The sequence below is a fragment of the Ranitomeya variabilis genome, chromosome 5 (assembly GCF_051348905.1).
Source record: "Ranitomeya variabilis isolate aRanVar5 chromosome 5, aRanVar5.hap1, whole genome shotgun sequence".
NCBI lineage: Eukaryota > Metazoa > Chordata > Amphibia > Anura > Dendrobatidae > Ranitomeya > Ranitomeya variabilis.
This window is the reverse complement of record NC_135236.1, coordinates 363,549,692-363,574,530: the sequence shown is the minus strand read 5'-3', so window position 1 is coordinate 363,574,530 and position 24,839 is coordinate 363,549,692. Positions and strand designations below refer to the sequence as shown.

The 24,839-nt window shown below is 44.3% G+C and overlaps 1 protein-coding gene and 1 long non-coding RNA gene across 3 annotated transcripts in view; one reads left to right on the top strand and one right to left on the bottom strand.

The window, feature by feature from the left end:
- The first annotated feature begins 4,865 nt into the window (after window positions 1–4,865).
- Window positions 4,866–24,402, top strand: LOC143776021 (uncharacterized). The gene is made up of 3 exons (XR_013215753.1): window positions 4,866–5,229; window positions 20,418–20,483; window positions 24,286–24,402. It is a non-coding gene; the product is annotated as an uncharacterized LOC143776021 (long non-coding RNA).
- Window positions 24,355–24,839, bottom strand: part of LOC143776020 (protein kinase C delta type-like) — a 31,297-nt gene continuing 30,812 nt past the window's right edge. For both annotated transcript variants that reach the window (XM_077264901.1, XM_077264902.1), the window contains exon 8: window positions 24,355–24,839. In XM_077264901.1, coding sequence (XP_077121016.1) covers window positions 24,717–24,839 — 123 coding nt within the window. In that variant the 3' untranslated portion in view covers window positions 24,355–24,716.

Below are 24,839 nucleotides of genomic sequence, written 5' to 3'. Positions count from 1 at the left end.
GCCGCAGCGTCACAAGGAGAAGGCAGCGTGACTAAGCATTCTGCTGGCGGAGATTAGAAACGGGCGTTGGTCATTGCAACCAATCAGCTTCCAGCTCTCATCGTTACAGATCGGTGCAAATTCTAAACGGTGTCCTGATTTGTTGGATGCAAAGGTCCTAAAGAATAATGTGTCGCTATCCCCGACCTAGCAGGACCACACAGCAGGGGCGGCAGCACATTCAGCCATGGCCCATGGGTGCAGACTTTATTCTAGATACTTTATCGAAAGTTTGCCTTATTTTAGCAAGGTTTGCTATGGAGGCTGCTGACGTCACTTATCTTACATAATAGGGCCTGTATGTGACCCTGCCTAATGCGGAGTAAAGCCCTACCTGAGTTGTGCAAGTGTGTTTTATAGAGGAAATTGTATGGTAGTGAGTTACAAGTGCAGTGGGCGGACGCCGTACACTTCCTGCCCCCGTATTCCCCATCTGGACTGACACCCTGCACTTCCAGCCTCCGTATTCCCCGTCAGGGTGGGCACCCTGCAGTCCGGTAACAGGAATATGGAATCAGGAAGTGCAGGACGTCCGTCCAGACGGGGAATACGGAGAGGCAGGAGTCCGTTAATAGGGAAATATGCAGTCAGGAAGTGCAGTCCGTCCTCCTAGATGGGGAATACGGAGGCAGGAAGGGCAGTCCGTCCTAGATGGGAAATACGGAGGCAGTAAGTGCAGTCCATCCTCCTAGACGGGGAATACAGAGGCAAGAAGTGCAGTCCGTCCTCCTAGATGGGGAATACGGAGAGGCAGGAGTCAAGCAGCAGGGAATATGGAGGCAGGAAGTGCAGTCCGTCCTAGATGGGAAATACGGAGGCAGTAAGTGCAGTCCGTCCTCCTAGACAGGGAATACGGAGGCAGGAAGGGCAGTCCGTCCTCCTAGACGGGGAATACGGAGAGGCAGGAGTCAAGCGGCAGGGAATATGGAGGCAGGAAGTGCAGAGTGTCCGCGCAGACGGGGAATACGGAGGCAGGTTCACACAAATGTATAAAAAACAAAAAATATGTGATTCTTCAGAATTTGTATTAGTCTATGCCTGATGAAGAGACCTGAGTAGTCTCAAAAGCTTGCAATTTGTTACCATCTTTTCAGTTAGCCATTAAAAGGTATCAACCACTGAGGACTCTCAATTCTAAACATTTTAAAAAACATTCAGAATTTCATCCAGAAAAGTGGGACAATTAATTTCTCACTTGTCATTTTTGTACAGTCCATATACAATTAATTTTCTTTTACAGCAGCAGCTAATAATCATTTACAGTTTCCTATGTTACAGAATTGTAATGTATCCATTAAAACCGGTTGCTATACTGTGGCTCCATGTAGCATCTAATTATTTTTTACGTCCCCATAGACTTGAATAGGAGAATCTCATGCGATTTATGGAAGAAGCTAGCGCATGTTGCAATTTTGTTCACATGCAGATTGAGAGTCGGACTGGACCACCCAACGATTCTCCAATGGGTCACGGGTCCTCAGCGAGACCCCTAGCAGGATGAAGAGGGGTCTCGCTGGTTTAACTGAATGTGAGTACTCGGATGCACATTCAGTTGAAATGTATTGCGGTGCATGTTTTCTGCACCACAATAGTGAACATGGCCACTGACCTGTCAAGAGGCCTGTAACTGGCGTCAGTGCACCTGTCACAGGCGGCATATGACACTGACCTCATGAGCCGTATGATGTCACTGTGATCCGCCGCCTGTGAAAGGTGTACTGATTCCAGCCTCTGATTTTAACAGATCGAGCCGCATCTGAAGAAAGATGGTGCCACACGGTAAGAAGCATCTTTTATTTTCTTTCCCTCTGTGGATGCAGCTTGATGCGAGGCAAGGACAAGGGACAGGGGCCCAGGACAAGGGACATGGGCCCGGTGCAAGGGACATATGGATACAAGAAGGGAGAACATGGGGTCTTTGGATGGTGGACATAGGGGCCAGGATGGGGAGCATAGTGGGGAATGTGCTCTAGAAGTGATCAGCTTTAGACGACTATGTGCTATTTTCTACAGAGTTAAGTCCTTGCTGGAAGAAGTGATGGCATTCTGTGCCAGGTGAAGAAGAAAAGCAAACATGAAGGACTTCACCTAGAAAAGTCACTGGTAAGTCAGTATGTTACCTGTACACAGTGTCACCAGTAATCCCTGTGTTACTGGTACACTAACACTATATACAGAGCGCCTCTGTATAATGTCACCAGTGGTCCCTGTATTACCGATGCACTATATGCAGAGCTCCTGTGTAAAATGTCACTGTATTAACTGTACACTGACACTATATATTGTGTGGGGAATCTTTTTTCTGCCAAGGGCCATTTGGATATTTAAACCATCCTTCGGGGACTGCACAAATTGTGAGCTAACTCCGCCCACAAAGTATGTCTTGATGCTGGCACTGGTGTCAGGACATAATCCTTTCATTGTACGTGTCTCAGAGTACAGTAGTTATCGCTATGTGTACGTGCTCCATGAGCAAGAACAAATTAAAAGACAGGTGGCCATCTAAACACAGCTGCTGGCCCAAGCACTATAGCCCCCAGGAATCTGCCTGAGGGATGGAGAAAAGGTCATTTACGGCCTGAGTTTCTTCACCCCTTCTATATACAGAGCTCTGTTATGTACTGGTGGTTTAGGAGCAACATGGACGTGCTCTGGAGGAGGTGGTACCTGTACTGACCGCAGTTCCTGAGCTTAACACAACACTAGAAGTAGCCGTGGGATGTTCCTGTCACTCCCTATACTCCTCGTCACAGCCGGAGGACTAACTACCCCTAAAGATAGAAACAGGAAGGCTATCTTGCCTCAGAGAAAATTCCCAAAGGACAGACAGCCCCCCACAAATATTGACTGTGAGTGGAGAGGGAAATGACATACACAGAATGAAACTAAGATGAAGCAAAGGAGGCCAATCTAGCTAGATAGATAGAACAGGACAGAATGCTGTGCGGTCAGTATTAAAAACTAGAAAAATCCACCGCAGAGTTTACAAAAATCTCCACACCTGACTAAAGGTGCGGAGGGTAAATCTGCTTCCCAGAGCTTCCAGCTTAACTGAATAAATCCATACTGACAAGCTGGACTAGAAAAAACAAAGAATGTGCTGAAATATTAAGTCCACAACAAATGGAAAGCAAAAAGACAAAGCAAGGACATATCTTTGCTGAACTGGTCAGAATATCAGGGAAATCCAAGAGAGATGTGAATCCAAGCAGGAACCATTGACAACTGGCACAGGCTGAGGGATAGAGCCAGGATAAATAGCCGAGCCAGAATAGACGATCAGTGGAAGCAGCTGCTGACTGCTAAATCCAAGGAGCAGCAGTTCCACTTAAATCCACAGGAGGGAGCACAAGAGCAGAACTCACAAAAGTGCCACTTACAACCACCGGAGGGAGCCCAAGAGCGGAATTCACAACAGAGCTCCTGTGTATAATGTCATTGGTGATTACTATATTACCTGTACACTATACACAGAGCTCCTGTGTATAATGTCACCGGTCATCCCTGTATTACCTGTACACTTTATATAGAGCTCCTGTGTATAATGTCACCTGTGATCACTATTGCCTGTACACTATATACAGAGCTCCTGTATATAATGTCACTGGTGATCACTTTATTACCTGTACACTTACACTATACAATATATACAGAGCTGATGGTTATAATGTCACTGTGATCCATGTATTACCTGTATACTATATATAGTATATACAGAGCTCCTGTGTATATTGTCATTGGTGAGTCACTGTATTACCTGTACTCTTACACTATACACTGTATACTATATACCGAACTCCTGTATAATGTAACCGGTGGTAATAACAGTGTTGTTAGTATTGTGGTTTTTATTAATTATCAGTATTGTAATACTCTGTCACTATGTCGTAATGTGTAGTCCAGTCATGGTGTGGTAATATTTACCCTTTTTGTGGTATTATTCAGTCACTATGTGGTCCAGTTATCGTGTGGTGATATTTGTCTTCTGTATGTGGCATTATTCGGTCACTATGTGGTTTCATAGTTCATCAACCACATCTGTGGCAATTGTACATGGATCTGCTAGCAGAGAATGTTGATGATTTGCCCAAATGCATTCAGTGTGGCAGAATGTTCCTCAGACAACCATTAATAACTTCATTTACAGCAGCCAAGGTGTGTAAGTGCCAGGATTTCTTCTCTTGATGATCATACTTGATACTGAATAAATCATGATGTTGTCTCGGGGGTACCTTGACAAAGAGGAACCAGAAGATTGTCGCGTCTTGTTAGACGAACTCATGCACTGGTTAGAACTGCTTCACTATCATACTAAACAGCAGGTTTTCGTTGCTCTGACAGTGCTAGGGTTAATCAGTTCAGTTGATCTCCTGGAGCTCTCCATCATGGATTGCCTCAGCTGTTCTGTGTTGGACACTCTCCTCTGGTATATATGCTTGTCACTAGCATTATGGAATTGCCAGTGATAGTTCATTCTGCCTGGTTTGGAGTTGGAGGAGTTGTTTGGTGTTTTATAGTTGGCATTTGGAGAGTTGTTCTGGAGATTTCTGCATGTGGAGTTTGCGTGTTCAACTTCATCCTCTCCTATTTAGTATCACCTATCTCACCTTTCTCTGTGTTCCACTCTGTTGCTTGGTGAGTGTATTTTGTATGATTGCAGTTTTCATTTATCCCTGTCTGTCTTCCCTTGTCTGGTGTTATCCTTTACACTTCAGCCTCACACCTTCCTGGGTGGGGGAGGGAACAGATAAGGGTAAGTCAGGAGCATTTAGCAAAGCATGTGACCCCAGTATCTCCAACTTCCAGTGTAATCTGGGGGACCAGAATAGACTAGGGCACCCCCTAACATGAGGGATAGGGAAGGAGCCCCTTTCCCTGAGAAATCAATACCGTGACAGATGTTTAGAAATTTTGCTTCTATAAATCCTGTGATTCCATAATTCCACAACTTTTCCTTATTGGTATAGCAATTTCACTGTTGAGGAGTGTAATTTTTTCATTTTTTTATTTTGCAAATTATCAATGCAGTATTTATATACAGTAAGACATTTCTAACATTTCTTCTATGTTTCCATCATATATCTACCACCCACCATGTAACCAACCTCCAGATACCACTGACCACCAGAATAAATAAGCTTCTGCAGCTGCAAAACTGTCAGGAACGTGTCCAAAGTGGGCGATAGTACGGTAAGTTCATGTTTTATTTCTCCATCTCGCAGTAGTAGGGACATTATCCAGGGGGTAGGATACATAATGGTCCACAAAAGTAAAACTGTCATGTTTGACTTTGATAATCCCTCTAATTTGAGAATGACTTTTTTATGAGTCTAGGTCTAGCTGGACTGATTATTATTCTTATTTATTTATATAGCACCATTAATTCCATGGTGCTGTACATGAGAAAGGGGTTACATACAGGGTTATAAATATCGTTTACAGTAAACAAGTTTACAGTGACAGACTGGTACAGAGGGGAGAGGACCCTGTCCTTGCGGACTTACAATCTATGGGATAGTGGGGACTGATAAAATGTTCTTTTAAATTTGAGAATTACACAGCCATTTTGAGTATGATTTCCATGGTAAGTACACCAGTCTTATCAGATTTGAGAGACATAATTAATAAGTTTTGCAGTGTGTAAAGTGGAAGCCGCTACCAGATCCACTTTTAAGGTGTATTCCCATCTTAGACATTTATGTCCATAGAATATGCCATAAATATCTGACAAATGCCATCTTCACATTTGTACTCCACGTATTTTTTCAGAATCTGTGTTCCCTATCCTGCTTTTATGTATATTCCATAACTCTCATGAAAAGCAATGAAGAGGACCACGAGTATGCACGGCCATCTCTGTATTCACTGGAAATTGGAGTGCATCTATCAGACACAGTGATGGCATATTCTGTGGATAGGCAAGAGCTATTTATGGTGGAAATACCCTTTTATTAGGCTGTTTAATGTTTAACCCCTTTCTGCCATTGGACGTACTATTCCGTCCATGTGGGGTGGGCACTAATTCCCAAGGATTGAATAGTACGTCCAGCGCGATCGGCCGCGCTCACGGGGGGAGCGCGGCCGATCGCGGCCGGATGTCAGCTGCCTATCGCAGCTGACATCCGACACTATGTGCCAGGAGCGGTCAAGGACCGCCCCCGGCACATTAACCCCGGCACACCGCGATCAAACATGATCGCAGTGTACCGGCGGTACAGGGAAGCATCGAGCAGGGAGGGGGCTCCCTGCGTGCTTCGCTGAGACCCCCGGAGCAACGGGATGTGATCGCGTCGCTGCGAGGGTCTCTTACCTCCTATCCCTGCAGGCCCCGGATCCAAAATGGCCACGTGGCTGCATCCGGGTCCTCCAGGGATTACTTCCGGGTGCAGACCAGGCTCTGGTAAGACTGCAGCACTGTAAGTCAGATCGCCGATCTGACAGAGTGCTGTGCAAACTGTCAGATCAGCGGTCTGTGATGTCCTCCCCTGGGACAAAGTAAAAAAGTAAAAAAAAAAATTTCCACATGTGTAAAAAAAAAAAGAAAAAAAAAATTCCTAAATAAAGAAAAAATATATATTATTCCCATAAATACATTTCTTTATCTAAATTAAAAAAAAAATCAAACAATAAAAGTACACATATTTAGTATTGCCGCGTCCGTAACGACCCCACCTATAAAAATATATCACTAGTTAACCCCTTCAGGGAACATCGTAAAAAAAAACAAAAACAAAGAGGCAAAAAACAACGCTTTATTCTCATACCACCAAACAAAAAGTGGAATAACACGCGATCAAAAAGACGGATATAAATAACCATGGTACCGCTGAAAACATCATCTTGTCCCGCAAAAAACGAGCCGCCATACAGCATCATCAGCAAAAAAATAAAAAAGCTATAGTCCTCAGAATAAAGCGATGACAAAATAATTATTTTTTCTATAAAATAGTTTTTATCGTATAAAAGCGCCAAAACATAAAAAAATGACATAAATGCGGTATCGCTGTAATCGTACTGACCCAAAGAATAAAACTGCTTTATGAGTTTTACCAAACGCGGAACGGTATAAACGCCTCCCCCAAAAGAAATTCATGAATAGCTGGTTTTTGATCATTCTGCCTCACAAAAATCGGAATAAAAAGCAAACAAAAAATCTCCCGTGACCGAAAATGTTACCAATAAAAACGTCAACTCGTCCAGCAAAAAACAAGATCTCACATGACTCTGTGGACTCAAATATGGAAAAATTATAGCTCTCAAAATGTGGTAACGCAAAAAAATATTTTTTGAAATAAAAAGCGTCTTTCAGTGTGTGACTACTGCCAATCATAAAAATCCGCTAAAAAACCCGCTATAAAAGTAAATCAAACCCCCCTTCATCACCCGCTTAGTTAGGGAAAAATTAAAAAAAATTTAAAAATGTATTTATTTCCATTTTCCCATTAGGGTTAGGGTTAGGGCTAGGGTTTGGGCTAGGGTTAGGGTTGGGGCTAGGGTTGGGGCTAGGTTTAAGGCTACAGTTAGGGTTGGGGCTAAAGTTAGGGTTAGGGTTGGGGCTAAAGTTAGGGTTAGGGTTTGGATTACATTTACGGTTGGGAATAGGGTTGGAATTAGGGTTAGGGGTGTGTCTGGGTTAGAGGTGTGGTTAGGGTTACCATTGGGATTAGGGTTAGGGGTGTGTTTGGATTAGGGTTTCAGTTATAATTGGGGGGTTTCCACTGTTTAGGCACATCAGGGGCTCTCCAAACGCGACATGGCGTCCGATCTCAATTCCAGCCAATTCTGCGTTGAAAAAGTAAAACAGTGCTCCTTCCCTTCCGAGCTCTCCCGTGCGCCCAAACAGGGGTTTACCCCAACATATGGGGTATCAGCGTACTCAGAACACATTGGAGAACAACTTTTGGGGTTGAATTTCTCCTGTTACCCTTGGAAAAATACAAAACTGGGGGCTAAAATATAATTTTTGTGGAAAAAAAATATTTTTTATTTGCATGGCTCTGCGTTATAAACTGTAGTGAAACACTTGGGGGTTCAAAGCTCTCACAACACATCTAGGTGAGTTCCTTAGGGGGTCTACTTTGCAAAATGGTGTCAATTGTGGGGGGTTTCTACTGTTTAGGTACATTAGGGGCTCTGCAAACGCAATGTGACGCCTGCAGACCATTCCATCTAAGTCTGCATTCCAAATGGCGCTCCTTCCCTTCCGAGCCCTCCCATGCGCCCAAACGGTGGTTCCCCCCACATATGGGGTATCAGCGTACTCAAGACAAATTGGACAACAACTTTTGGGGTCCAATTTCTCCTGTTACCCTTGGGAAAATACAAAACTGGGGGCTAAAAAATAATTTTGGGGGAATTTTTTATTTTTTTTTTCACGGCTCTGCGTTATAAACTGTAGTGAAACACTTTGGGGTTCAAAGTTCTCACAACACAACTAGATAAGTTCCTTGGGGGGTCTAGTTTCCAATATTGGGTCACTTGTGGGGGGTTTCTTGTTGTGAACTCTATTTTTGGGCCCCCTCTGGTGGTCACAAGTGGTACTGTGTGAGTGCTGTCTTTGGGCTCCCTCTGGTGGCTCTTTGTGTTTTTCTGCAGGTTTGTGGCTGGGATCAGCTGTCTCGTTATCTGGTAGTTGGTTTCCTATTTAGCTCACCTGGACTTTCAGTGGTTGCCTGCTGTCAATGTCTTCAGTGCTATTTTGGAGCTCTCCTGCATTCCTTCGTTATCAGTCTCTTCAAGAGAAGCTAAGTTTTTCTTTGTTCATTTTTTGATCATCAGTGTTCATATGTTTCTTGGTTTATTTTTGTTTCTTGTCCAGCTTGCTAATATGTGATTTCCTCGCTTGCTGGTAGCTCTAGGGGGCTGAGTTTCTCCCCTCACACCGTTAGTTGGTGTGGGGGTTCTTGAATTCTCAGCGTGGATATTTTGCATAGAGTTTTTTACTGACCGCACAGTTCCCTATCTGTCTTCTGCTATCTAGTATTAGCGGGCCTCATTTGCTGAATCTGTTTTCATTTCTACGTTTGTATTTTCCCCTTACCTCACCGTTATTATTTGTTGGGGGCTTCCTATATCTTTGGGGTGATTTCTCTGAGGCAAGTGAGGTCTTACTTTCCCTCTAGGAGTAGATAGTTTCTCAGGCTGCGTCGCGACGTCCAGGATTTTAGGCACGTTCACCGGCTACCTTTAGTGTGTTTGGTTAGGATCAGGTTTGCGGTCAGTCCAGTTACCACCTCCCTAGAGCTCGTGTCTATGTTCATTAACTTAGCTAGTCCATTTTGCGATCCTCAGCCACTAAGGATCATAACAGTACAGCAGGCCAAAAAGTGTTTAATGCATCGCAGAAGTGGGATAAGAGAAGTCCTGAGTACAATTTTTTTTTTCTTTCTCTCTACCTTTGTTGCAGTCTGTCCAGCTTCTCTCATCCCCTTAATCTCTGGGTGGTTTTGAGTTCAGCTGCAGACATGGATATTCAGAGTCTGACTTCTAGTGTGGATCATCTTGCTGCAAGGGTGCAAAGCATTCAGGATTTTGTTGTTCATAGCCCTATGTCAGAGCCAAAAATACCTATTCCTGAGTTGTTTTCTGGAGATAGATCTAGGTTTCTGAATTTTAAGAATAATTGTAAATTATTTCTATCTTTGAGACCTCGTTCCTCTGGTGATTCCGCTCAGCAAGTTAAAATTGTTATCTCCTTGTTACGTGGCAACCCTCAAGATTGGGCTTTCTCTCTGGTGCCAGGAGATCCTGCATTGCTGAATGTGGATGCGTTTTTTCTGGCGCTTGGATTGCTTTATGAGAAACCTAATCTTGAGAACCAGGCAGAAAAGGCTTTGTTGGCCCTCTCTCAAGGTCAAGATGAAGCAGAGGTGTATTATCAAAGATTTAGGAAATGGTCGGTGCTTACTCATGAGTGTGCCCTGGCTGCAAATTTCAGAGAAGGTCTTTCTGAAGCCATTAAGAATGTTATGGTGGGGTTCCCCACGCCTGCAAGTCTGAATGACTCAATGGCTTTGGCCATTCAGATTGATCGGCGTTTGCGGGAGCGCAAATCTGCGCATCCTCTGGCTGTGTTTTCTGAACAGAGACCTGAGTCTATGCAATGTGACAGAATTCTGACCAGAATTGAGCGGCAAAGTCATAGACGTCAAAATGGGTTGTGCTTTTACTGTGGTGATTCTACTCATGTTATCTCAGCATGCTCTAAGCGCTTAAAAAAAATCGCTAACCCTGTCACCATTGGTACTATACAGCCTAAATTCATTTTGTCTGTTACTTTAATTTGTTCTTTGTCATCCTACTCGGTTATGGCTTTTGTGGATTCAGGTGCTGCCCTGAATCTGATGGATTTGTCGTTTGCCAGGCACTGTGGTTTTGTCCTGGAGCCTTTGGAATTCCCTATTCCACTGAGGGGAATTGATGCTACACCATTGGCTGAGAATAAGCCGCAATATTGGACTCAAGTGACCATGTGCATGACTCCTGTACATCAGGAGGTGATTCGCTTTCTTGGGCTGCATAATTTGCATGATGTTGTCGTTTTGGGTCTGCCATGGCTGCAGGCCCATAATCCAGTTCTGGATTGGAAAGCTATGTCAGTGTCAAGTTGGGGTTGCCAGGGGATTCATGGCGATGCTCCTTTGGTGTCAATTGCTTCTTCCACTCCTTCTGAGGTCCCTGAGTTTTTGTCGGACTACCAGGATGTATTTGATGAGCCCAGATCCGGTGCCCTGCCTCCTCATAGGGATTGTGATTGTGCTATAAATTTGATTCCTGGTAGTAAGTTCCCTAAGGGACGACTTTTTAATTTGTCTGTGCCAGAACATGCCGCGATGCGGAGTTATATAAAGGAGTCTTTGGAGAAGGGACATATTCGTCCATCCTCCTCCCCTCTTGGTGCAGGATTCTTTTTTGTGGCCAAGAAGGATGGTTCGCTAAGACCTTGTATAGATTATCGTCTTCTAAATAAAATCACGGTCAAATTTCAGTATCCTTTGCCATTATTGTCTGATCTGTTTGCCCGGATTAAGGGGTCCAGTTGGTTCACCAAGATAGATCTTCGTGGTGCGTATAACGTTGTGCGTATTAAGCAGGGGGACGAATGGAAAACAGCATTTAATACGCCCGAAGGCCATTTTGAGTACTTGGTGCTGCCTTTTGGACTCTCTAATGCTCCTTCTGTGTTTCAGTCCTTCATGCATGACATCTTCCGAGAATATCTGGATAAATTTATGATTGTGTATCTGGATGACATTTTGATCTTTTCTGATGATTGGGAGTCCCATGTGAAGCAGGTCAGGATGGTATTTCAGGTCCTGCGTGCTAATGCCTTATTTGTGAAGGGCTCAAAATGTCTCTTCGGAGTACAGAAGGTTTCCTTTTTGGGTTTTATTTTTTCTCCTTCTACTATTGAGATGGACCCAGTCAAGGTCCAGGCTATTCATGACTGGACTCAGCCTACATCTGTTAAGAGTCTTCAGAAGTTCTTGGGTTTTGCTAATTTTTACCGTCGCTTCATCGCTAATTTTTCTGGCGTGGTTAAGCCCTTGACGGATTTGACCAAGAAGGGTTCTGATGTTACTAATTGGTCTCCTGCGGCCGTGGAAGCCTTTCGGGAGCTGAAGCGCCGGTTCTCTTCAGTTCCAGTCTTATGTCAGCCTGATATCTCTCTTCCTTTTCAGGTCGAGGTTGATGCTTCTGAGAATGGAGCAGGGGCTGTTTTGTCGCAGAAAAGCTCTGATTGCTCTGTGATGAAGCCTTGTGCCTTCTTTTCAAGAAAGTTTTCGCCTGCCGTGCGGAATTATGATGTTGGTAATCGGGAGTTGTTGGCTATTAAGTGGGCATTTGAGGAGTGGCAACATTGGCTCGAGGGAGCTAAGCATCGTGTGGTGGTCTTGACTGATCACAAAAATCTGATTTATCTCGAGTCTGCCAAGCGGCTGAATCCTAGACAGGCTCGTTGGTCGTTGTTTTTCTCCCGTTTCGATTTCGTGGTCTCGTACCTGCCTGGTTCGAAGAACGTGAAGGCTGATGCTCTTTCTAGGAGTTTTGTGCCTGACTCTCCGAGAGTTTCAGAGCCGGCTGGTATCCTCAGAGAGGGAGTGATTTTGTCTGCCATTTCCCCAGATTTGCGACGAGTGCTGCAGAAATTTCAGGCGGATAGACCTGACCGTTGCCCACCAGAGAGACTGTTTGTCCCTGATAGATGGACCAGCAGAGTTATTTCCGAGGTTCATTCTTCGGTGTTGGCAGGTCATCCTGGGATTTTTGGTACCAGAGATTTGGTGGCTAGGTCCTTCTGGTGGCCTTCCTTGTCGCGGGATGTGCGTTCCTTTGTGCAGTCCTGTGGGATTTGTGCTCGGGCTAAGCCTTGCTGTTCTCGTGCCAGCGGTTTGCTTTTGCCTTTGCCTGTCCCGAAGAGGCCTTTTACGCACATTTCCATGGATTTTATTTCGGATCTTCCAGTCTCTCAGAGAATGTCTGTCATCTGGGTGGTGTGTGATCGTTTTTCCAAAATGGTCCATTTGGTGCCCTTGCCTAAGTTGCCTTCCTCCTCCGATTTGGTTCCTCTATTTTTTCAGAATGTGGTTCGCTTGCACGGCATCCCTGAAAATATTGTGTCTGACAGAGGATCCCAGTTTGTGTCCAGATTTTGGCGGATCTTTTGTGCTAAGATGGGCATTGATTTGTCTTTTTCGTCGGCTTTCCATCCTCAGACGAATGGTCAAACCGAGCGAACTAATCAGACCTTGGAAACGTATTTAAGATGTTTTGTTTCTGCTGATCAGGATGATTGGGTGACTTTTTTGCCATTGGCAGAATTTGCCCTTAATAATCGGGCTAGTTCTGCTACTTTGGTTTCGCCTTTTTTCTGCAATTCTGGTTTTCATCCTCGTTTTTCCTCGGGGCAGGTTGAGCCTTCTGACTGTCCTGGGGTGGATTCTGTGGTAGATAGGTTGCAGCAGATTTGGAACCATGTGGTGGACAATTTGAAGTTGTCACAGGAGAATGCTCAGCGCTTTGCCAACCGCCGTCGCGGTGTGGGTCCCTGACTTCGTGTTGGGGATTTGGTATGGCTGTCTTCTCGGTATGTGCCTATGAAGGTCTCCTCTCCTAAATTCAACGGTCCTTATAAGATTTTGGAAATCCTTAACCCGGAGTCTTTTCGTTTGGACCTCCCAGCATCGTTTGCCATTCATAATGTGTTCCATAGGTCTTTGTTGCGGAGGTATGTGGTGCCTGTGGTTCCTTCTGTTGAGCCCCCTGCTCCGGTGCTGGTTGAGGGCGAATTGGAGTACGTGGTAGAGAAGATCTTGGATTCTCGTATTTCTAGACGGAGGCTTCAGTATTTGGTTAAGTGGAAGGGCTATGGTCAGGAGGATAATTCCTGGGTTGTCGCCTCTGATGTTCATGCGGCCGATTTGGTTCGTGCCTTCCATGTGGCTCATCCTGATCGCCCTGGGGGTCTTCATGAGGGTTCGGTGACCCCTCCTCAAGGGGGGGGTACTGTTGTGAACTCTATTTTTGGGCCCCCTCTGGTGGTCACAAGTGGTACTGTGTGAGTGCTGTCTTTGGGCTCCCTCTGGTGGCTCTTTGTGTTTTTCTGCAGGTTTGTGGCTGGGATCAGCTGTCTCGTTATCTGGTAGTTGGTTTCCTATATAGCTCACCTGGACTGTCAGTGGTTGCCTGCTGTCAATGTCTTCAGTGCTATTTTGGAGCTCTCCTGCATTCCTTCGTTATCAGTCTCTTCAAGAGAAGCTAAGTTTTTCTTTGTTCATTTTTTGATCATCAGTGTTCATATGTTTCTTGGTTTATTTTTGTTTCTTGTCCAGCTTGCTAATATGTGATTTCCTTGCTTGCTGGTAGCTCTAGGGGGCTGAGTTTCACCCCTCACACCGTTAGTTGGTGTGGGGGTTCTTGTATTCTCAGTGTGGATATTTTGCATAGGGTTTTTTACTGACCGCACAGTTCCCTATCTGTCTTCTGCTATCTAGTATTAGCGGGCCTCATTTGCTGAATCTGTTGTCATTTCTACGTTTGTATTTTCCCCTTACCTCACCGTTATTATTTGTTGGGGGCTTCCTATATCTTTGGGGTGATTTCTCTGAGGCAAGTGAGGTCTTACTTTCCCTCTAGGAGTAGATAGTTTCTCAGGCTGCGTCGAGACGTCCAGGATTTTAGGCACGTTCACCGGCTACCTTTAGTGTGTTTGGTTAGGATCAGGTTTGTGGTCAGTCCAGTTACCACCTCCCTAGAGCTCGTGTCTATGTTCATTAACTTAGCTAGTCCATTTTGCGATCCTCAGCCACTAAGGATCATAACAGTTTCTACTGTTTAGGTACATTAGGGGCTCTGCAAACGCAATGTGACGCCTGCAGACCAATCCATCTAAGTCTGCATTCCAAATGATGCTCCTTCCCTTCCGAGCTCTGCCATGCGCTCAAACGGTGGTTCCCCCCACATATCAGGTATCAGCATACTCAGGACAATTTGGACAACAATATTTAGGGTCGAATTTCTCCTGTTACCCTTGGGAAAATACAAAACTGGGGGCTAAAAAATAATTTTTGTGGAAAAATAATATTTTTTATTTTCACGGCTCTGCGTTATAAACTGTAGTGAAACACTTGGGGGTTCAAAGCTCTCACAACACATCTAGATGAGTTCCTTAGGGGGTCTACTTTCCAAAATGGTGTCACTTGTAGGGGATTTTTACTGTTTAGGTACATTAGGGGCTCTGCAAAGGCAATGTGACGCCTGCAGACCATTCCATCTAAGTCTGCATTCCAAATGGCGCTCCATCCCTTCCGAGCCCTCCCATGCACCCAAACGGTGGTTCCCCCCCAAATATAGGGTATCAGCGTACTCAGGACAAATTGGACAACAACTTTTGGGGTCCAATTTCTCCTGTTATCTTCGGGAAAATTCAAAACTGGGGGCTAAAAAATAATTTTTGTGGGAAAACTTTTTTGTTTAATTTTTACGGCTCTGCATTATAAACTTCTGTGAAGCACTTGGTGGGTCAAAGTGCTCACCACACCTCTAGATAAGTTCCTTAGGGGGTCTCCTTTCCAAAATGGTGTCACTTGTGGGGGGGTTTCAATGTTTACGCACATCAGTGGCTCTCCAAACGCAACATGGCGTCACATCTCAATTCCTGTCAATTTTGCAGTGAAAAGTCAAACGGCGCTCCTTCCCTTCCGAGCTCTCCCATGTGCCCAAACAGTGGTTTACCCCCACATATGGGGTATCAGCTTACTCAGGACAAATTGTAAAACAACTTTTGTAGTCCAATTTCTTCTCTTACCCTTGGGAAAATGAAAAATTGGGGGCGAAAAGATAATTTTTGTGAAAAAATATGATTTGTTATTTTTACAGTTCTGCATTATAAACTTCTGTGAAGCACTTGGTGGGTCAAAGTGCTCACCACACCTCTAGATAAGTTCCTTAGGGGGTCTCCTTTCCAAAATGGTGTCACTTGTGGGGGGGGTTTCAATGTTTAGGCACATCAGTGGCTCTCCAAACGCAACATGGCGTCCCATCTCAATTCCTGTCAATTTTGCATTGAAAAGTCAAATGGCGCTCCTTCGCTTCCGAGCTCTGTCATGCGCCCAAACAGTGGTTTACCCCCACATATGGGGTATCGGCGTACTCAGGACAAATTGTACAACATCTTTTGGGGTCCATTTTCTCCTGTTACCCTTGGTAAAATATAACAAATTGGAGCTGAAGTAAATTTTGTGTGAAAAAAAGTTAAATGTTAATTTTTATTTAAACATTCCAAAAATTCCTGTGAAACACCTGCAGGGTTAATAAACTTCTTGAATGTGGTTTTGAGCACCTTGAGGGGTGCAGTTTTTAGAATGGTGTCACACTTGGGTATTTTCTATCATATAGACCCCTCAAAATGACTTCAAATGAGATGTGGTCCCTAAAAAAAAATGATGTTGTAAAAATGTGAAATTGCTGGTCAACTTTTAACCCTTAAAACTCCCTAACAAAAAAAAAATTGGGGTTCCAAAATTGTGCTGATGTAAAGTAGACATGTGGGAAATGTTACTTATTAAGTATTTTGTGTGACATATCACTGTGATTTAATTGCATAAAAATTCAAATTTGGAAAATTGCGAAATTTTCAAAATTTTCACCAAATTTCCATTTTTTTCACAAATAAACACAGGTAATATCAAATAAATTTTACCACTATCATGAGGTACAATATGTCATGAGAAAACATTGTCAGAATCACCAAGATCCGTTGAAGCGTTCCAGAGTTATAACCTCATAAAGGGACAGTGGTCAGAATTGTAAAAATTGGCCTGGTCATTAACGTGCAAACCACCCTTGGGGGTGAATGGGTTAAGGGGGTTTCTATAAGTTGCAAAATTCTTAACCTGAAATGTTTTTGTGTTGAACATAATTTCAATGCATCCTTTCTTGCTTTGATATTTCTTCTGGTCCCATTGTCCTGGGCACATGCCCCTCATTGGCTTTCAGGCTTGTGGTCATGATGCCAGTTCAGCTTACTTCAATTATAACTTTACATTGTGGCATCCCGTTCCCATCATCTGTATCCTCCCACTATACCTCCTTGTTCTGTAAGGCCAGCGACACCTCCTTTTTCCATCCATATCCCCCGAATACATCACTTTGAGTGGTCAGTCTAACCCCTCCCTCTCTTTATGACCTCTGCTTAACTCTCTACATCTGGTCTCCCATACCCAGCAACCTCCTCATTCACACCTGAATGCCCTTAACTAGGGATATATTCACATGCAGGAGTCTGCTACATACGCAGTCTGCGGCATTTCATCTTCTAACTTCCATCTTTTAAATTACATCTTTTGAATTATGAATTTGAATTAGACTGAATTGGACTGGAATTGACTGGAAGGTAACAGAATAGCAAACCACTACAATGTTTCGGCTTCTTTTCTCATTCACCCCCATACTACTTTCCTTCTTACAATCTCCTGCAATCCCTCCACCTTGTAAGGAACTAGTCATTTCTTCCTCCATCCTCCCCAGCCATCTCACCTTATCCTCAGAACTGTTCCTCCACATACAATCCTTTTTCTCCAGACACACACGGTCACATCATGTCCTATCCTGCTCCCACCTTCTAACGCTCTGTCTGCTACTCCTCATTGCCGGTGATGTATCCCCAAATCCCGGCCCACCTCAACACATCCCCACGCTCATTTCTAACCCCCTACCTTGTTCCTCCGCACGTTTTCCCAACCATGACAACCTCATACCCATTCATCCAGCCCCCACTCCCCCGGTCCCCTTACCTGGAGCACTATGGAACGCATGCTCCGTCTGCAACAAACTGCCATTTATCCATGACCTCTTCATCACCAACAAACTTTCCTTCCTTGGCATCATGGAAACCTGGCTCACCCCCTCTGACTCAGCCTCTCCAGCTGCGCTTTCCTACGGCGGTCTCCACCTCTCTCACACCTCTCGCTCCACCAACAAACGTGGTGGAGGAGTTGGCTTGCTCCTGTCCGACACCTGCTCCTTCACTCCAATCCCGCTACCACCCTCCGCTACTCTTCCCTCATTTGAGGTGCACTCCATCCGCATCTATTCCCCCTCCAACCTCTAGCTGGCTGTAATCTACCGCCCCCCAGAACTAGCCATCTCCACCTTTCTCGACCACTTCACCACATGGCTACTTCATTTCCTCTCTGTTGACATCCCCACTATCATCATGGGTGATTTCAACATCCCGATTGACACTTCCACCTCAGCTGCCTCTAAACTTTTATCACTGACTGCCTCCTTTGGCCTCACTCAATGGTCCTCTGAGGCCACTCACAAAGATGGCCACACGCTGGACCTCGTCTTCACCCGCCTCTGCTCCCTTACTAATCTCACTAACTCACCCCTCCCCCTGTCTGACCACAACCTACTGACATTCTCTTCCCTCTCCTCTCCTAGTGTGCAATCCCCACTCCACGAACTCCCTCGCAGAAATCTCAAACATCTCAACTTACAATCACTCTCTGAGTCCCTTCTCCCTCTTACCGACATAGCCTCCCTTCATGACACAGATGCTGCTGCTGCTTTTTATAACGCCACAATAACAGCAACACTCAATTCGGCCGCCCCGCTCATGCATAGCAAAACTCGTACAGTCAACAGGCAGCCCTGGCTGACCAGCCTGACTAAAGAACTGAGACGGGCTTCCAGGATCGCTGAGCGAAGATGGAAGCGATCCCGCTCTGCTGACCACTTTACCGCATACAAGCAGTCCCTCGCCAGCTTCAAGTCCACGCTCACTGCCGCAAAACAAACTTACTTCTCATCTCTCATATCCTCCCTGTCTCACAACCCTAAACAGCTTTTCAACACTTTCAATTCTCTACTCCGTCCCCCTGTACCCCCTCCCTCCCCTCTCATTTCTGCTGAAGACTTTGCCTCTTTCTTTAAACAGAAGATCGATACGATCAGAGAAAGCTTTGGCCCACAGCGCCCACTGCCCCTCTTAGCTGCTCACCCCTGCTCCTCCAAAACCAGCTTCTCCACCATGACAGAAGATCAGCTCTCCACCCTCCTGTCAAGATCACACCTCACCACCTGCACGCTCGACCCGCTCCCATCCCACCTCATCCCTAACCTTTCCACGGTCTTCATCCCAACCCTAACGCACCTCTTCAACCTCTCACTCACAACAGGTGTCTTCCCCTCATCCTTCAAACATGCCAAGATCACACCCATCCTCAAAAAGCCCTCCCTCGACCCATCCTCTGTGTCTAGCTATCGCCCTATATCTCTTCTTCCTTATGCCTCCAAATTGCTGGAGCAACACATCCATCTTGAACTGTCCTCTCACCTCTCCTCCTGCTCCCTCTTTGATCGATTACAATCTGGCTTCCGTTCCCATCACTCAACTGAAACTGCCCTAACTAAAGTCACCACTGACCTACTAACTGCCAGGAACAAGTGACACTACTCTGTCCTCCTTCTCCTGGACCTGTCTTCTGCCTTTGACACTGTGGACCACTCCCTTCTGCTACAAATCCTCTCATCTCTTGGCATCACAGACTTGGCCCTTTCCTGGATCTCATCATATCTGACAGATCGGACATTCAGTGTCTCCCTCCGCCACACCACCTCCTCACCTCGCCCCTTGTCAGTCGGTGTTCCTCAAGGCTCTGTTCTAGGACCCCCTATTCTTCTCCATCTACACCTTTGGTCTGGGACAGCTCATAGAATCCCACGGTATGCAGTACCATCTCTATGCTGATGACACGCAGATCTACCTATCCGGACCTGACCTCACCTCCTTACTTACCAAAATCCCGCACTGTCTGTCTGCTATTTCAGCCTTCTTTTCTGCTTGCTTTCTACAACTGAACATGGACAAAACAGAATTCATCATCTTTCCCCCATCTCACTCTACCCCTCCACCAGACCTATCCATCAATGTCAATGGCTGCTCACTTTCCCCAGTCCCACACGCCCGGTGCCTCGGGGTGATCCTCGACTCTGCCCTCTCTTTCAAGCCACATATCCAAGCCCTTGCCTCCTCCTGCCGCCTCAAACTCAAAAACATTTCCCGGATCCGCGCATTCCTTGACCGTGACACCACAAAAACACTAGTGCATGCCCTTCTCATCTTCCGCCTCGACTACTGCAACCTCCCACTCTCTGGACTCCCCTCTAGCACTCTGGCACCACTCCAATCCATCCTACACTCTGCTGCTCGACTAATCTACCTGTCTCCCCGCTATTCCCCAGCCTCTCCCCTATGCCAAGCCCTTCACTGGCTTCCTATCGCCCAGAGACTCCAGTTCAAAACCCTCACAATGACCTACAAAGCCATCCACAACCTATCTCCTCCATACATCTGTGACATGATCTCCCGGTACCTACCAACACGCAACCTCCGATCCTCTTAAGACCTCCGTCTCTACTCCCCTCTCATCTCTTCTTCCCACAACCGCATCCAAGACTTCTCCCGTGCTTCCCCCATACTCTGGAACTCTCTACCCCAGCACATCAGACTCTCGCCTACCATAGAAACTTTCAAAAAGAACCTGAAGACTCACCTCTTCCGACAAGCCTACAGCCTGCAGTGATCCTGAACCTACTGAACCGCCGCACAACCAGCTCTGCCCTCTCCTAGTGTATCATCACCCATCCCCTGCAGACTGTGAGCCCTCGCGGGCAGGGTCCTCCCTCCTTATGTACCAGTCTGCCTTGTTTGTGCTCATGTTTAATGTATTTGTCTATATTTGCCCTGTATTTCACATGTAAAGCGCCATGGAATAAATGGCGCTATAAAAATGAATAATAATAATAATAATAATAAAATAATAACTTGGTGCACTAATATCTTCTCTTCCCATTATATCTCCTTACACCAGGTCTCCTTTCCATATGTGATGGGCTGGAGGCTACTGAGATGGTGCACGGTGTGGGGCTCCTACGGGGTAAGTACAGTGACTGTGTTATATGGCGTCCTCTACATGATCTGTGACCTGCAGGGACATTAGTGGAGGAGACTACACTTGGGTTACAGAGCAGTCGCTGATGGTGTCGGCCCTATCCCATGTACTACATGTGAGTGATGAGGTGGTGAATATTGGGGCCGTGACAGTAGTCTGGGAAAGCCATATGACAGACGCCATAACATCCTTGTCATCATTGGGAAAAGCAGCGAGATCACATGACCCAACTCCTCGCAAAAAATACAAATTTAGATTAACTCTTAATTTCTCGCCAGTTGTAACATTCACTACGGCAGACCAAAATTATAATAACAGTCCCAGCAGCATGAACAGACTATAAAGAAGACACAGACACAATGAATAGGGTTTAGTCATATTTATTCTTATCTATTATCAAATTTAGTTTAATTTAATCATCCAGCCCCACTTATAGGATTTACTGCATAAAGAGATGTGACCCAGAGGAAGGCGAAACAACCCCAAGTGTGGGGAAAAATTCCTTCCTGACCCCAAGTGCTGGCGATCGGCTAATTCCTGGGTCACTGCAGCGTCGGCTCTGGATGTCACCTGTACATGGAATATCTTATACTTATCTAATACCTATTATTATCTCTAGTCTATAGAATGCTTATGAGTAACTAAGGGCGCACTGACACTGAGCGATTATCGGGAATGGGTGTTCTTAGGAACCGTGATTTTCCCATAATTGTAAAAATATCTGTACGTGTAAAGGCACCGTGTTTGTTATCCCGTCCATATGCTCTAATTATGGGTCTGTATTTGGAAAGGTGCAGGGAGACGACGTATACTGGAGCCAAAAACCTGTGACTACATGATGACATGTACATGTATGTATACACAAGCACAAACTAGCCCATATTCACACGTGTACATACACTCACATCCAGACACTGTAAGATAATACCGTCACACACATATGCGGAATGTACATATATTTACACTCACACAAATGCATGCATTATACAGTGTGACACACAGTTACACATACAGTACATTCACACACATTCACACTGTGACACACATAAATGCAGACATTTATACAGTGTGACACAGAGATACACATACATTCACACACATACACACTGTGATCCCTACAATGCATAAATGTATGTATGTACAACTATGTGTCACAGTGTGCATGTGTGTGTAGATGTATGTGTAACTGTGTCACATTGTATAAATGTATGTATGTACAACTATGTGTCACAGTGTAGATGTATGTGTAACTGTCACATTGTACAAATGTATGCATATATGTGTATTATGTGTATGTGTCACAGTGTGCATGTGTGTGTAGATGTGTGTGTAACTGTGTCACATTGTATAAATGTATGTATGTACAACTATGTGTCACAGTGTGCATGTGTGTGTAGATGTATGTGTAACTGTGTCACATTGTATAAATGTATGTATGTACAACTATGTGTCACAGTGTAGATGTATGTGTAACTGTCACATTGTACAAATGTATGCATATATGTGTATTATGCGTATGTGTCACAGTGTGCATGTGTGTGTAGATGTGTGTGTAACTGTGTCACATTGTATAAATGTATGTATGTACAACTATGTGTCACAGTGTAGATGTATGTGTAACTGTCACATTGTACAAATGTATGCATATATGTGTATTATGCGTATGTGTCACAGTGTGCATGTGTGTGTAGATGTGTGTGTAACTGTGTCACATTGTATAAATGTATGCATATACGTGTGACATGACATCGGGAGGACGCTTTTTGACCTCTTCCTGGCTGACTACGGGTAATGGCATCAGTTGATGCGTTGTTAGTATTGATATATATCACAGGAGTTATGATATTGATTCATTGGGCTGTATGGGTTATGTGCAATATGTGTGACTATATTTTATAATATTGGATTTAATCCCCCAGCCTGTCTGACAGTCTATATAATGTCCTTGTGAGCATCCTACCTTTTGTATGTGCTAGTGGGTGTAACCCCCTCCCTTTCCTCCGTCTGTCCCTGACTATTTAATAAAATTATTTTGTGGTTATTTAAATTATTCTGGGAATTTTTTTAGCTGTTTTTTTCATTTGTATGATCCTTTACAAGGGAAACTGCACCTGACACTGCCTAGTGATCAGATATTAAAGGCAAAATTGAAGTGCAGTGACATGGAGGGATGGACATTAGTGCCCTGACTCTATTGAAAGCTAGCAATGATCTAGATTACTTGGAGGCAAATAAACAAGGACTGAAAAAAAAGTGTAGAAACCCCTGAACAATTACATTTTTTTTGTTTATTTACTATAAATATCACAAAACTATAATTATCTATACTTATCCTTTCTTACCAATTCTTACCTATAATTATCATTTTTTACCTATACTTATCCTTCTTTCTTTTTACCTATACTTATCATTTCTTCTTACCTATTTTTATCCTTTCTTACCTATACTTTTTCTTTTTTACATATGCTTATGTTTTCTTAACTATACTTATTCTTTATTACCTATATTTATCCTTACTTATCTATAGTTATCCTTTTTTCTTTTTCTTTTTATTGAATTTTAAATATACTCATACTTTGTTACCTATATTTACCTTTACTTATCTATTTTTTACCTATATCCTTTCCTACCTATACTTATTCTTTCTTACCTATACTTATACTTAATTATAATCCTTTTTTAAATATACTTATCTGCTCTTGCCTTATATTTATCTGTATTTATTCTTTCTTACGAATATTTACCTATAGTTATTCTTTCTTAACTATACTTATCCGTTTTACCTATTCTTATTTTTTTACCTATATTTATCCTTTTTTAAATATACTTATCTTCTCTTACCTTATATTGATCTGTATTTATGCTTTCTTACGAATATTTACCTATAGTTATTCTTTCTTATTGCCTATACTTATCATTTTTACCTATATTTATCCTTTTCTAAATATACTTATCTTCTCTTACCTTATATTTATCTGTATTTATGCTTTCTTATTAATATTTACCAATAGTTATTCTTTCTTACCTATACTTATCCTTTTTACCTATACTTATCCTCTCATACCTACACTTATCCTTACTCATCTTTATTTATCCTTTCTTACTTAAATTTACTTATACTTTCTTACCTATACTTATCCTATTTTACCTATATTTATCCATTATTAGCTATACTTACCTTATTTACCTATACTTATCCTTACTTACCTATACTTATCCCCTTTTTCTAATTTTTATTGAATTATAAATATACTTACCCTTTTATACCTATGTTTACCTATACTTATCATTTATGATTATCTATTTGGAGGTCCCTGATGGTTTTGGACATTTGATCTTCTGGTCTTCTCTGCATGGTTGTCACCACCTCACGGTCCGGGGCGCCTACTTTCTCTTCCCCGCCTGTTCTTACCTCCTCCGGTCCTGTCCTGAGCCAGCAGGGTCACGCTCCGGTCGTCCGCCGGCGCTCCGGGGTCCGTCCCTGCAGACATGCTGCCCGGGTCCTTGCTCCCATGTCTGCTGCACTTCCTCCTTCCTCTCCCTCTCCTAGGGAGTGCATAGGGGGTGGGCAGGCGAGCTCTCTGGCTTCTTAAAGGGCCAGCTCGTCCCTACTCACTGCCCCTCCTCCCAGCCTATCACCTGGAGGCTGGAGGGATAAAAGGATCTCAGTCACTCCTGGACGCCGCCTGGGCAACTTCTATTATCCTGAAGTTGCTTCTCCAGGTCTGGTCTTGCTTGGCTTTCCAGTCCAATTTCCCTGTCTTACTCTGTGTACCTTTTTCCCTAGGATCGTGCCTGGTCTTCTCAGCATCCTGAGTCCCGGATCCAGTGCGGTTCCCTGCAGTCTTCTGCCTGCTTCCAAGTTCCTCATTCTGCCCTGTTTTGTCTCTTCATTTCTTCCCAACCTCCTAGGTCGGTTTAACACAGGTGTCTGCCTCATCGGACCCTCTATTGGTGGTCAAGGGGAAATCCCTGTATAGGGGTCACTCCAAGCCTTGGACTCCTTAGAGGCACCCTGGTGTTTTGGTCCTGTGGCCTTCCTTTTGGGGTGTCTTCCCTAGTATATGTGCATTTCTGTACAATAAAGCGTTTGAACCTGCTTTCCTAGTCTGGCTCTCCCTTCCTGGTATCAGCAACCGTTGTATTTGCGGTCCAGTGGGTCCACCCGATAGATCCATCGATAGGGCGTGACAATGGTCTTCTGAAAGCTAGGGTTTTCTAGTTGTTAAATGAAAACCCTCTGAACACGGCCTGGTCCTCTGGTGTTATCGATAATGGAGTCTCTGCTGCTTGGATCTTGTCAAGCTTAAATGCACGGAATCTGGGTTTAGGCTTAGTTGG